The sequence below is a fragment of the Artemia franciscana genome, chromosome 1 (genome assembly GCF_032884065.1).
Source record: "Artemia franciscana chromosome 1, ASM3288406v1, whole genome shotgun sequence".
Lineage (NCBI taxonomy): Eukaryota > Metazoa > Arthropoda > Branchiopoda > Anostraca > Artemiidae > Artemia > Artemia franciscana.
The window spans coordinates 44354965-44370074 of NC_088863.1; the positions used below are offsets into that span (position 1 = coordinate 44354965).

General features: G+C 36.0%; 1 protein-coding gene across 7 annotated transcripts in view; it reads right to left on the reverse strand.

Moving 5' to 3' along the window:
• Positions 1-15110, reverse strand: part of LOC136030175 (kelch-like ECH-associated protein 1) — a 103351-nt gene that overhangs the window by 59071 nt on the left and 29170 nt on the right. For 5 of the 7 annotated variants that reach the window (XM_065708942.1, XM_065708951.1, XM_065708917.1 and 2 more), the window contains exon 2: positions 6275-6617. In XM_065708942.1, coding sequence (XP_065565014.1) covers positions 6275-6499 — 225 coding nt within the window. In that variant the 5' untranslated portion in view covers positions 6500-6617. Of the gene's footprint in view, positions 1-6274; positions 6618-7867; positions 7996-15110 lie in introns of all 7 variants that reach the window. The other 2 variants (XM_065708933.1, XM_065708925.1) reach the window with 2 other exon arrangements.

A 15110-nucleotide genomic window follows, 5' to 3' on the forward strand; every position in this document is an offset into this window, starting at 1 on the left:
ATAAATAAACACGCATCTGGGATTTGTGTTTTGGCAAAATATACAAAATTCTACATTCTTGTAGATAGGAGCTTGAAACTTGTACAATAAGGTTCTGTGATACGCTGAATCTGATGGTGTTACTTTCTTAACTTTCTGTTTTGGGATGAAAATATCTTTAAAAGTTATCAAACATTCTTTCTCTATAGCAGAAAAGACAATTATCAAGAATTAATAAGGTACAAGTTGTATTAATTGCAACCCAGAATAATTCCCCATCCTAATAATTTTGATAGCAGTAAATCAATGACGTAAAATGAAAGACAAAGAAAAAACTTACATGTGGCGAATCACGAGCTTTTCATAAGTCTCAAAAAGGTAAGGCAGATCCACAATCCAGCGTGAGCCTTTTAGAAGGTCTGACCCCAAATTTCTTCCAGAAGTGATAACTTTCAACACAAAAGGGGAATTTGTTCCAATTCCTTCGGAACTTGATTCGTCGTGAACCGAAGCATCCGTTAAGTCTTCTAACATATATTTTGGTAAACGCGGTCTGCCTCTAGCCCGATAATTTAATTTCAACTTTTCACGATGGGCCTGAACATTTGGTAAATGGAGCCCTCGTATATTTCTTTTTTTTTCCCATGTTACTGTGGTCAATAACAAGAACTATATAAGAACTTTATTAGGGTTTTGACCATTTTTATCGGGGTTCACTTACTAAAGGGTTGAATTGTTTCTTGGAAAGGCCTTGGACTTGAGACTGGTCATTTGACTGCTTTAGTATGGGTAATTTTTATTGGGGTTTATTTACCAAGGGGTGGGATTGTTTCTTGGAAAGGCCTTGGACTTGAGACTGGTCATTGACTGCTTTTGTAGTTTGCTTTGGTAGTTCTACAGCAAGACTCGGGTTTTGCTATAACAAATTTAAATATTCTGGGGACATTTTGTTTCGTTCATTAGTTATTTTGTTTCATTCATTAGTTATTAATTAGCTTGTTTTATATATTTTTAATTCTTATTTCAGTACGAAGATTATGCAAAGTTGTACTTATACTACAATACATAAATTTGTCCTGAATTTATTTTAATTAAACCAAAACGATAGATCAATCTTTTTAAAATAAAACCATTGCTTCTTATTCGGCCCTTGTGCTGTGTTCAATTTATCTCTAGGATTAGACGCAGCTTATCCTTAATTATTTATACAATACAATTTTCTTATATATTCATTAACCGGCAGTTTGGTGTCTGCACCTTACTTCTTCTCTAGACTTTGTTTAAACAGGTTAGAACTAAATAATGCTTGACTGAATCGCTCCTGAACAATCCGAGTGGTTAGCCCCTTGGTGTAATTTTTGCATTCTTAGATGCTCCGATTACAGCTCAATCTAACCTTTTGAGGGGAAATTTTGATTTCGGAACACAAATATGTAAAGTATTTGAAGGGACTGCAGCCAGGAGGTATATATTATAGAAAAAAAGCTTCTTATTGATGAATAGAAAATTTTTTGCTCTATTTTTTGATACCCCACAACAACAATGTCAAGCATAGCAATCTAGAATGCAAACCCGAAACAGGTTTTATAATTATTTTGGAATTATAAAAAAAATAATTGTCGGCTTTAAGATTTGATTATGCCAAAATATTCACCAGATTTTTTAAATTCTATTGACATAAAAACCGCCAAAATCACTAATTCAGAAACGTCAGGCAAACTCCAAATGTTTAACATGGGAGGTATAGGAAGATTCTTTGCGAGTCCGTCCAGCCTTAAAGTAAGGTGTTCCAAGTAAACGTTCCAAGCTGGGAACGTTGAGCGCTAATGCGTTAAGTTAGAAATTATTAAAGCACATGTAAAAACAGCATTTTGACCGTGTTTCGGCAAAACATCCTAAATTGAGATAAGGCAGAACATCCAAAACCATCCATTTCAGAAGTGAACAATATCATAAGAAAACGCTGTATCTCTACTTAGGGCGCATTTTTGAGACTATTTTTCTTATTTTTCACCTCTTAACAGGGAATTTTACAAAGAAGATAAAAATGAACTAACTGGTTCTAACAAAAGGAATACTCAGAATTGATTATTTAGGACTTGATTGAGCACTGAAGGTCAATATACTGACCAGACAGAATTAATGAAACTTTATAAATTCGTTTAGAAAAAAAGCCAACTCAAAAAAACAATTTTACCTAGACATTGTCGATTGGCTGTCGAAGAGTGTTGAAAAAAACATCAATTATTTTGGGTCGCCTATCTTCACTAACATTTTTTAAAGTGTTTTCTTTAACAAAAAAAATAAAATAAAATTTCTTTCAGATGCTTCGATTCTGTCGTTTCCCTCAGTTCAGGGTACTCATTCTAACTCAAAGACTTTGACGATAACTTCAAGTTTGTCGTTACCCGTTGCCTCTTGTTCTCACACAGATTCGACTACAGAGACACTGCCTACTAACTCCGCCAAAGATAACAAGCTGTCACCACCAAATTTGTCACACGAGTCCGACACAGACATTGAAGTGAAAGATTCTGATTAGCTGCCAGAGGGATCGAGAGATAATACAAGAACCAAGATGCAGCAGATTGAGACGACACACCCAAGTAACAGTATATCCTCCTCGCTTGACACCGGCATTACGCAATCCTCCTCTGACTCGGTTTCGCAATAATACCAAAAGAAACAAACCAACTAACATCTGGAGATATTACGTTATCCTTAACAAAAATAGAAGCCAAAGAACGAAGCCGAAGTTCCGACTCCAAATACAAAGACGAAAGGGGGGGGGGTAAAGTTACTCGTCGACTTAACATTAAGCTTCTTGTCCGGTTTCCCTGGCTTGCAGTGAGCCGCCACCATGAACACGAGGGACTTCGGTGTAGTGTTAATGTCCAAATGAGAATCTTCAATAGCGGCGGAGGGTTTCTGGGGGCGGAGGTGGTAGGAAAAAAATGGGTCGGCTCGTCTTAAAGCCACTGAAGGACTACTCAAATCGGACTGGAAAAGATGGTGCACTTACACAGCATGCTAAGTCACAGTGTTATATGAATGACCAGTGTAGAGCAACAGTGCTTTTAGCTTCGTTCCAGCAAGACCATTAAGATGTCAGGAATGCCTTGGACTCTGAAAGAATGAAACAAATACACCAGAACCGTGAATAATTTCCAAGCATTGCGTAAACTATTAAACTTTGCAGGGCACAGAATATACCCCTTTGTGGCCACCGGGAAGATGATAAGCTCGATAATCAGGGTGATTATTTCAATAGGAAATGATGGTGATTTCCACCAACTACTTAGGTATCGTGTTTAGGGGGGGGGGCAATTCGCTGCTTCAAAGGCTTGTATATACTGCACCTGGAAACGCAAAATAAACTAGTAAGCAGATCCAAAATGAACTAATCGGGAACATTAGATAATTTACAAGGTCCAAAGCAGTCAGAAAAGTGAACACAGCAAGAGTTTGGTGTCTCAATGCTGGCGAATCCACCTATAGACAGACAAGAGAACTCATGGTAGTTGCGTGTCGTAACGTTTACAAATCGGAAAAGGGTTACATAATCCGAGAAGATCCTGTTGCCGCAGTCGACACATTTTAAGCCTTATTTGGGTTTTATTTTAAGCCTTATTTGGGTTCGCTGAAGATGAAAAGGCCAACACCAGCCAACATTTTGAAGAAAGGTTAGACGGCAAAAGCCTCAGCAGGCTACTTTTAAGTGAAGTCACCAAATCTGGCTTAGACATGACTAAGTGCGTCGGCCAATTTTACGACAAAGCCGCTAGCAAGTCAAGCTCGGTAAAGGTAGAGCTGAGACCCTTATTGGTATTGGTACCACAAGATTTGTAGAGAAACATGAGGCAATTAGCCGGTTCTTGGATCCCTTTTCGTCTATTATTTCCGTTCTGAAGGAGATAGGAGGCTGGCTGGACTGAGAGGCCAGCAGCAAAGCACATCTACTACGTCATTGCATTGAGAAATCAGACACGTTGATCGGACTGGTCTGCTTGAACTCGTTTTCTTCTCTAATGAAACCATTGGCAGAGTCACTTCAAAAAAAGGACAGTGATCTTGTAGAGCTTTAGGACTCATAAGCAGCGTCAAGGCAACATTAAAGGAAAGGTGAGTCCGTGCAAAAAACCGAGTTCCAGTCTCTCTATATGGAAGTCAAGAACATGGCAAAAAAAAATTGATGTTGCCATGAAAGTTGTCCAACCATGCAAAGCCTCGCGCTCTATGTACCGAACAGGAATACCGAATCTGGATCCAGAAATCCACTATAGGATGGCGGCATGTATCCCAGCTCTGGATGCCATTCTCCTTGATTTCTCGGAAAGATACAGCTCCCATTTTACTCATACGGCTAAACTTTCATCAACGATTCCAACAATTGTCCATAACAAGAATTGGGTCATCTGAAGGAAGGGTACGAGAAGTACAAGGACCTTCTAAGTGGCGCCTGTACTGATTTGAAAATAGAATTCCAGATCTGGAAGAGCCACCAGTCGAACGTAGTAACAGAGAAGCCGAAGACGGCCATTTCGGCTCTCAGCAGCTGTCAGGAGCAGATTTTCCCAAACATCTTTGCATTGCTCACAATCCTTGCGATGCTTCCAGTTTCCACATGCGAGGCAGAAATAATTTTCTCCAAGGTCAACATAACGTGTTCTACACTCAAAAGCACAACGTCGTAGGAGAGGTTAGAGGCGCTGTTGTTTATATAAGCATAAAAAAAAACGAACTGCCGAAAACAGAAGATGTAATAAATTTGTTTGCCATCAGAAAAGCTCGGAGACTGAGTCTGATACTCTAGTAAGACCTTTTCTTTCTTTTTGTTCAATTTTTCGCACCTGGAATTCGATAAAAGAAAGAAGAATAGCCCAGCTAAAACTCCTCTCATCCCACGATGTGAACCAGATCTACAGAAAGGAGACTTACAGACTAACCGACAAATCTGTCAAGAAGAGAACCAGGTCCGAAAGAAATAAGGAGGTATAGGTGAAATACTCCCTATTACTACTACTAGTAAAGGTATTTAGATTAGTAACGTGATTTAGGTGATCTAGAATAGTAGAGATGAAGTGGTATGATATATATTAGTAGAGATGGGATGGTATGATATAGATTAGGAGATAAGATGATCTAGATTAGTAGGAGGAGATCCACTACTTGCATTTTTATGTGTGGGAGAATGTGGGGGAATGAAAAAGAGAATAGGAGTGACATATAGTAAAAAAAAAAACATTAGTAAAAGAGCAAACCCACATACGCACACACCCAAAAATGAAAAAACAATTATACATACATATGTACATACTGATACCTACACTATTTTCTACTTTACTAATAAATAAATTAAAAAAAAATGTTTTCCTACTTTAGTAATTAAGAAAGATAAGCACTTGAATGAGGCCTTAACCCTCCTCACCATCCAATTACCTAGGACAAACAGTTTTTCGGAATTCATATCTTGGAATATCACACAGCTTCATATTACCATAGAAAAAAAGCTACGTGTTGGGGGTTGGTTTTATTTTTAGGAGTGCGGGGGTGGCACTGGAGAACCTTCACGTTGGTGCCCCTGTTACTACTAATCTTACTCCAGCATTTCATTGGCATTTATAGAGCAAAATGCAATTTATGTATTTTTTAAGGAAATTTAACGGAACGAGATATTAAAATTCTTAGGTTACAAATCATACAATGTAAGACTATTAAGGGCTAGTAAGGGCTATTACCCCTTACTTTTTAAGCTCTCAACCCCATAAGACACTGATTTTCTTGTAGTTTACAATTCAAACAAGAGTAAAAAATACTTTAAGGGATGGGTAAATTGAACTAAACGAACTCAGAACTTTGCAATCTGAGAAACGAGAAATTAGATTACTGAATTGAAAAACGAAGTCAAGATTACTATTGCATAGAGCTACTTAAAACTCCATTGTTGCTATTACCATTACACAATTAAGGGGCCAAGGATAAGGGATTAAACTTATCTTTGTGTAGATTCTTTTCAGCTTATGTGTAAGTAGTATATTAATCAACATTCACGCCTTGTGACCAAGTTTTAAAATCAACCCAAGCCTGCAATTTCTACTTATTTTTCACTAGGAACAAAAAATAGATTTATAGTTAGGAGTTTAACTATTCATTGTAGGTTTCATTTGCATTCACTTGCATTACCTCTATGACTGAAGGTCAAATATTAGTTTAAAATAAAAAAAAATGAAACTTGTATATGTCTATAAAATATTACTGCAAAGAGCAAATAAAATGCAAAGAGAATTATCCTTACCATCATTGCTTCCTTTGTGTGACCAGGTGCAACATATTTAGAGTCACCAACAATTGAAGAAGTCTGTTTTCCTTCCACAAAAACTATCTTCTTTTCCTTTTCCTTTGTTGATGCTTCATTTTTGATTTCCTCTGTCTTTTTTGCGCCACACTGCCACTTTTGACACCAAGTAGGAACTTCACTTCCACTAGAACTCTGACTGGATGCATAACTAGAAGCCCACATTTTCCATTGCACAATCTGTTATTGTTAACATTAAAATATCACTATTTTACTTTAGATCATAGAATTTAACATTTGTATTTCACTTTACAAGCAAACCACCATTCTGTCAGGAAATGTCCTAAAAAAAGGAAGTAATTGGATTTGAATTTGAACTCAGCTTTATCATTTTTTTTCAAGATCGTTGCATCTAGTTTGGACCCACAGTCAATGTTGAATGTAGAGGGACTAAAAGAGTCTTGTCCTAGCTTTTTTTTTTTAGCAGAATCACTTATGACTTAGCAAATATAAAAATTGTTTGGAAAGGTAAAAATTTGGAGAAGTAAAATATTATATACACTTTGGTAGCAGCAATTCATAAAGCATTATTTTAGATAGCAAACATTTCAAAGGAGGATGGAAGAATTCTTGAATTTGAATTGCGTTTTTGGCTGTTGGATTTGAGCTACACAGAAGGGAAACTTGAACTTGGCTTCTGCACTAAAATCTTCATCTGAAAACATTAGTACATTGACAAGCATAAACAAACAGCATTTTCAGCAAAAGGAATATATTTTTTATCATCCAAGACATAGCAAGAACAATTATTATTTAGAAAGTACCACTTTCCAATTCTATATACAAACAAGACAAGGGCATTGTGTGGTTCATAAAAAAAAATAGAAAAGCTCTTATTCATCAAGGTGTTAGGCTACTGATATAAGACTCTCTCTACTCCAATAACTGTTTGAAAGGATCAATAATCACTGCTGAGCTTTCTCAAAGAGTTAATTCAATAGACACCATGGACAGGCAGTAGAAATTGACACAGTAGAAATGACTTGTATGCAAAATAATTGACTAGATTGCTCAAATACACTCTGGTTCTTTGAAAATAAATAAAGGAGACAATAGTAGATTTTAACATCTGATAAGTAAGTATTAGTCATTCCTCCAGCTTCTTTATTCAGTACTTAGATGAAAACTCCAAAGAGTGAAATGAAACCCTTCATATCACTTTCTGTCAATGGCTGCTATGAAGGTGTAAACATTTGATGCAGAGACTGTAGCTTCAATCAGTTTTTAAGCAACTGATTTTTGGGTTTGACAAGAAAATATTTCTGGTTCTTGCATTAGCATACTCTTCCGACCTCTTAGTGTTACAGAATAATCAGGACAAAGCAGCTCAAAAATTGATGCACTATTAAGCTTCTTGTACGTAATTTTTGTATATTAATTATTGCAGAGCTGCAATGGTAAGCAAGTTTGTCATTGTTACATTACACACATAAAAACTAGAAATACAATTCTTCCATCCCTACTTGTTTTGCATTGACTAAGATTGTAGCTTGAGCACTCCAGTTTGTTTTTATAGCTAGTAAAAGACGTTACCTCAATAAATTCTTACAGGAATTATTGCCTAACAGATCTCCATTCAAAACCATGTTTGTCAATGCTCTTCAATGGCTATCAAGTGCATACATCACATGCAGGATGCCTAGTTGATGAATAGTTGGGCACTAGAAATACAGAAAAGACCAACAACATCGTATGTTCCTTCTGCAGGAATTCAGAAGAGTTAAGTTGATAAAAAAAAAATGAATTTACTGACGTTTAGACACAAAAAAAGTGATGAACCTCAAAGATCCTTAGGGTGAAAAAGCAGCAGCAAATCCAGTAAATCTTGGTTTTCAACGTTTTTATTATATCACTTAGGACTTTTTCCTTTCTAATTTCTTTCAGCTAGCAGACAGTACTTTGTTTATTGGTATAGAAAATAGTCACAGCTTGAACACAATAGATACATTGGCGGGGGCAGATCCAGGATTTTCTTTAGGGGGATGAGGCATAATAGGTTGCTTTGATAAACTTGCAAACAAAGAAATAACCACAAATTTAAAGGAAACATCAACAATTATGTGTTGTAGGTAGGTAGTGGAAATGCATTTAATCTAAAAATGGTGAGGATTAAAGTTCTAATATATCGTGAAATTAAAATGGTATAAAAATATTGATGCAAAAAATAGTAAGTTATAACAAGAGCTAAGAGCTCATATGGCACTTGTGACGAGGCGAGAAGAGCTAAGAGCCAAAAGTTCATATGGTACGAGCTCTAACAAAATTCTATGAATCAATAGATTGATTTAAAAAGGAAAATAAGAGGCTTAATGCCGGTCAGGATTTAAAATAAGAGCTCTGAGTCACGATGTACTTCTAAATATCAAAATTCATTAAGATCCGATCACCCACTCGTAAGTTTTAAGTGCCTCATTTTTTCTAATTTTTCCTCTCCCTTTAGCCCCCCAGATGGTCGAATCTGGGAAAACGACTTTATCAAGTCAAATTGTGCACCTCCCTGCAACGCCTACCAATTTTCATCGTCCTGGAACGTCCAGAAGCACCAAATCACTGAACCCCTCCCCCCAACTCCTCCAAAGAGAGCGAATCTAGTACGATTCTGTCAATCATGTATCAAGGACATTTGTTTATTCTATCCACCAAGCTTCATCCCGATTCCTCCACTCCAAGTGTTTTTCCAAGATTTCCCCCTCCAACTCCCCCCAATGTCAAAAGATCTGGTCGCGACTTGAAATAAGAGCTTTGAGACATGAATTTCTTCTAAAAATCAAATTTCATTAAGATCCGATCATCTATTCGTAAGATAAAAATACCCCAATTTTCACATTTTGCAAGAATTCTGGTTCCCCCCTCCAACTCCCCCCAGTGTCACAGGATCTGGTTGAAATTTAAAATTAGAACTTTAAAGCACAAGATCCTTCTAAATATCAAATTAAGATCTGGTCAACCTTTCGTAAGTTACAAATACCTCAATTTTCAAAATTACCCTCCCCCCCCAATTCCACCAAAGAGAGCAGATCCGGTCCGGTTATGTCAGTCACGTATCTTAGACAGGTTTCTACTCTTCCCATCCAGTTTCAGATCTCACCGCTTTAAGTATTTTCTAAGATTTTTGGTCCCCCCCCAACTGCCCCCCCCCCCCCAATTACGCTTGATCCGGTTGAGATTTAAAATAAGAGATCTGAGTTACGAGGTTCTTCTAAATATGAAGTTTCATGAAGATCCGATCACTCCTTCATAAGTTAAAAATACGTAATTTTTTCTTAATTTTCAGAATTACCCCCCCCCCCCCCAATAGAGCGGATCCGTTCCAATTATGTAAATCATGTATGTAAGACTTCTGCTAAATTTTCCCGCCAAATTTCATCCTGATCCCTCCAATCTAAGCGTTTTCCATGATTTTGCGTTCCCCCAACCCAAACTTCCCCCAATATCACCAGATCCGGTCAGGATTTAAAATAAGAGTTTTGAGACAAGATATCCTTCTAAGTATCAAATTTCATTGAGATCCGATCACCTGTTCGTAATTTAAAAATACCTCATTTTTTTCAAATTTTACAGAATTAACCCCTCCCCCAACTACCCCAAAGAGAGCGGATCCGTTCCGGTCATGTCAATCATGTATCTAGGACTTGTGCTTATTTTTCCTACTAAGTTTCATCCCGATCCCTCCACTCTAAGTGTTTTCCAAGTTTTAGGTTTCCCCCTCCCAACTCCCCCCCCCCCCAATGTCACCAGATCCGGTTGGAATTTAAAATAAGAGCTCTGAGACACGATATCCTTCTAAATATCAAATTTCATTGAGATCCGATCACCCGTTCGTAAGTTAAAAATACCTCATTTTTCTAATTTTTCAGAAATACCCCCCCCCCCCAACTACCCCAAAGAGAGCGGATCCGTTCCGTTTATGTCAATCATGTATCTAGGACTTGTGTTTATTTTTCCCACCAAGTTTCATCCCGATCACTCCACTCTAAGTGTTTTCCAAGTTTAAGGTTTCCCCCTCCCAAAAACCCCCCAATGTCACCAGATCCGGTCGGAATTTAAAAAAGAGCTCTAAGACACGATATCCTTCTAAAAATCAAATTTTATTGAGATCTGATCACCCGTTCGTAAGTTAAAAATACCTCATTTTTTCTAATTTTTCAGAATTACCCCCCCCCCCGACTAATCCAAAGAGAGCGGATCTGTTCCGATTATGTCAATTATGTATCTGGGACTTGTGCTTATTTTTCCCATCAAGTTTCATCCCGATCCCTCCACTCTAAGTGTTTCCCAAGATTTTAGGTTTCCCCCCCCCTCCAACTCCCCCCAATGTCATCAGATCCGGTCGGGATTCCAAATAAGAGCTCTGAGACACAATATCATTCCAAACATCATATTTCATTAAGATCCCATCACCCGCTCATAAGTTAAAAATGCTTCATTTTTTCTATTTTTTCTGAATTAACCGGCCCCCCCCCCCCAGATGGTCAAATTGGGAAAACGACTATTTCTAATTTAATCTGGTCCGGTCCCTGATACGCTTGCCAAATTTCATCGTCCTAGCGTACCTGGAAGTGCCTAAAGTAGCAAAACCAGGACTGACAGATAGACCGACAGACCAACAGAATTTGCAATTGCTATATGTCACTTGGTTAATACCAAGTGCCATAAAAACCACCCTACAATAAAAAAATAAAATAAAAAGCTGTAAAGCATTTATAAAAAAAAATGATATTCAATATTTTCTGCATTCTGACCACCAAAAAGAAAAATGGTCTTGAACCATCTTTTGGTGTCATGCACTCTTTGTGACAATTTGTATAGGTCAAACAATTTAGCATGTCGCCTAGCTTTGTGGCATTGCTTAGTAACCATGATAGTAATGAAGAGTAAGAAATGAGGATAAAGGTACAACTTATATATTTGTAAAAGATATATTAAACATTAAATACTAGTTCTTTTAGTGGTGTAACAAGAGAAACAGAACAAAGAGATAGAAATGCAAAGAAGAGATTAAAAATGAGGGTTTCAAGTATAGGCAATATAGCATTAACTAATCACTTTTTCTTTTAAAATAATGTTTTAATAAACAGTGTCAGCTTTGACAAAATCTCAAAAATTTACTAATCAAAATTTTACTTTTCATAACAACGTAGTGTATCTTTCAGCTTTTTAAAGTTCGATATATTTCGCTTAAATTACGTTTTAAAAGAAAAAGTCTATTTCCACTCCTGCCATATCTATAGATTACATGGTCAATGTCTACCTCAATATTTTGGTAACGTTTATAATAGCTAGCCCTGTCAGTCTTGATTCCTGTCAGTTTAGAGCTCTTTGTTAGTGTTTCATCTTCTATTCATCCTAAAATATTCAAATAAAGACTGAAATAGTCAGAAAAATATGATTTCTAATAAAGATACATGTAGGCCTGTGCTTCAAACTAGGCATATGAGTCAAAATACAACTAAAAAAAAAATAATTATGTGTTTGTTATGTTTGTATTTGATAGGTACAGAAGAGTGATTTAAATTCTCAGGGTTTCAAGCAGTGGTAGATTTTTAATTATTTTTTTCTCTTGAGATTTTCAGATATTCAATTCAAATGTTTAAATCTTGATATGTCTGTTGAGCACAAAATAAAAATTTGAAATATGACTCAGATTTAGCATTAAGTAAGAGAACTGTCCTGTAATTTTTTTTTATTTATAAACAACTAATCATGAAAATATAATAGGATGGCATATATAAAAATAAATATAAAAATCCTCAGCGGTATATATAGAAGTTTAGAAAATCTTATGGACAAATATATGCAACCCCTATACAAAAACATAACTATATTTTGTAAATGGTTGGTATTGAGAAGGTAAGAATTCCTGAAGTTTTGTAGTTGCATTCCATTTCCGTGGTTAACTCAAGTTACGTGAATTTCCACTTTTTGTCAACATTTTATTAATAAACGTTAGAAAAAAATTGATGGCATTCCACTGATTCAAACTGAAAATTCTGAGACCCATCTATACCAGCTCGATAAAAAAAAAGCATGATTATTTGCCTTCTTATATAAACAATTTTTCGAAAATATATTCTTCTTAAATGATTACTCAGACCTTTAAAGGAGAATTTTGACTCATATACTTAGTTTTAAGTATATACTTACATGAACCTTTATTAAAGTTCTAAAGAGTTTGGCCTTTATTTTAAAAAACAACAATGTTGTAAAAACCACTTTGCTTCACAAAAAAAGCAAACCAAAAAAAAACAGCCAAAACAGTAATGACATCAATATCTTTGCCTCAGTGCCATAGCAAGACTCGAAAAAAAATTTTTGGCAGTAAAAGAAGTAATTTTTTGTTTTTCAGCCATGCTGTGACAGCACAATCCTGAAATATTATTACGATAGCCTTAAGAAGTTAGGATTTTAAATTTCCCTCTTTGTTATTGCGAAATGAAGATTTTCGCCTCCCAGTGGGCTTTTGTGGTAATATGGACAGATTCCCTTTATAAACCTAAATTTAATTAAATATTGTTTTGCAGTATGCATCATTACTAAAGTCTAACAGAGACTACACAAAGTAACTGAAACCTTGTTTCAAACTTGTTTGCAAAAAGAAACAGTCTTAATAATTAAAAAGTTAATAAAATCAACTACTAAAAACCAATTACAGAAAATAACTTTTATCCCAACCCAAACCAGAGAAATCAGTCCCAACCATAAATCCACCACAACGCGAGGGGGCGTCCCCCCCCATGCCACTCCGGATCCACCACTGTACATCAGAAACTAAGCTTGTTTTTGGCTTTTAAATAAAACAATATATCAAGGTTTATTTTGTTTTTCAACTATGCAGGATTCCAAAATCATTTTAGCAAATGCAATGTAACATAAAATCCTAATGTCAAGAACCTGTTTCAAATTCTCCAATCCAGTTTGAAATAGTTAATATGAAACTTTCTGCTTTGCAGAAAAAACAACTTGGTGTTTCTAAAGCCCTTTTTGCAAGTTCTCAATTGTCCATTTTTACTTTCAATTTCTCTTTGTCTGACAATATGTTCCTCTTTTTATTTTTTTTCCATGATTGTTTTCATTTCAGAAAGAGTTATCACTCTTTTAAGATAAGAATCATTACTATTTAGAACTCTCCACTACAATATGGGAGCAGTCCCACTCTAAAGGTGAAATTGTCATTGTAGTGTGGCATTGGTTTAATACAGCATAATACTGTAATTATTGGACTGTAAGTAGTCTTCCTTGACCATTTTCTTCCTTCAATGCCATTGCACCAACTTTGTTATAAACTTCATCCCTCCCATTGCAAGTAGGCTACATTGCCAGCAAAATTGCAGTTTTGAGGTAAACATCTTAATATTCTTTATACATGGGAAAAATAATACAATTACAAACAACCCCCAAGAATACTTGTTATAAAACCTGACCTTTGCCCCAAAATGCTCAAGAGATCATTGTAGTTTGTACCACTGTTGCCTTATGAAACAATTGCCATGGGGAGAAACAAGTCCAAGAAGGACTATTATATTATTGTCAAATCACTGAGAACTTAAGTAACTACTTAAGAAGACAAAGTGACTTAGTTGGCATGTTCCTAGTTTATTTATATGAGTTCCATGAATTAGAGCTTCTGTTCCTTAGGCAATTTACACTGGACCCATGTTCCGTTTATTCTATTAATGGCATCTAAGACAAAAGACACAGGGTACTTTTCAGGTTTTGAGTCATGCCTCCTCTATTTTCCCATAAGTTAAAGAAGGCTGCTTTAGTTCAAATTTGAATCTATTAAATAAAAATTTCCAGTTGACATAGTCATTGTTTGTAGGTGTATGTTTTTGGGATAGTGAACCCCACTTATGGATTTACTTCCTACTTTTATAAAACCCAACTAAGCACACAATATAAGCTCCATTACATTCTCAACAAAACCTGTGTTGAGAAAAAAGGCTCTCTAGAAAAAAGTGTTTATTTGAATTAGTTTGAGAATTAAGGAAAACAGTGGCTAAAAATTCAGGAATCACTGCAGCAGATTCTAAATCCTCACTGGAAAATCCAGTTATTTCTAGAAACCAACAGGTCAGATCAAGAGTCTTTTATTTAAGATTGCTTTACACTATCATTCTTTTGTTATTTTCTTTTGGGTTGAAGAAAATAGAAGTTTGTTCCAAATTGAAAATGTTTCAATGGATTTGACAGTAAAAGTCTAGATGACTGGTTATTTACTATCTTGGAGAATAGTTGAGATCAGCAAATACAACCTTCAGGAATGAATCTGCAGCCTAAAACCTGCCCTGAGAATACATTTTCAAGCTTGTATCTCCACCCTTTCCTTATATCTAGTGCTTAGCAGATTGTACAGAAGACAGGTGCCATTTGGAGTCAGAAGAGGTAAACATTTCAAATTAGCTTCCCATAACATCATTGAGGCTGAATATATATTCCTGCTAGTTTTGTTTACCTAACTGACAACTTTACAAGATAAAAAATGCCCATCATCTAGGATTTTTCCAACTTCACTGCTTCTTATGACATGCTCCCACCCTATTAGGGAACAACCTACTTTCAGTTTAGCCCTAGATGGTTAGCACACAAGGATCTTTGGCAATCTGTAATTCTTCATCTGCAAAACATGTCCTGGCCATATCAGTCTTTATCTTTAGCACTCCTTTTTAGTGAGGGAGGTTCTTGTGCTTCCATGTTAAATAAAACTAGGCCAAGGTGAAATGGGAAAAATGGTTCAAATCTAAAATGAATTCTGTATTTCACTTAGGATCTAGGGCAA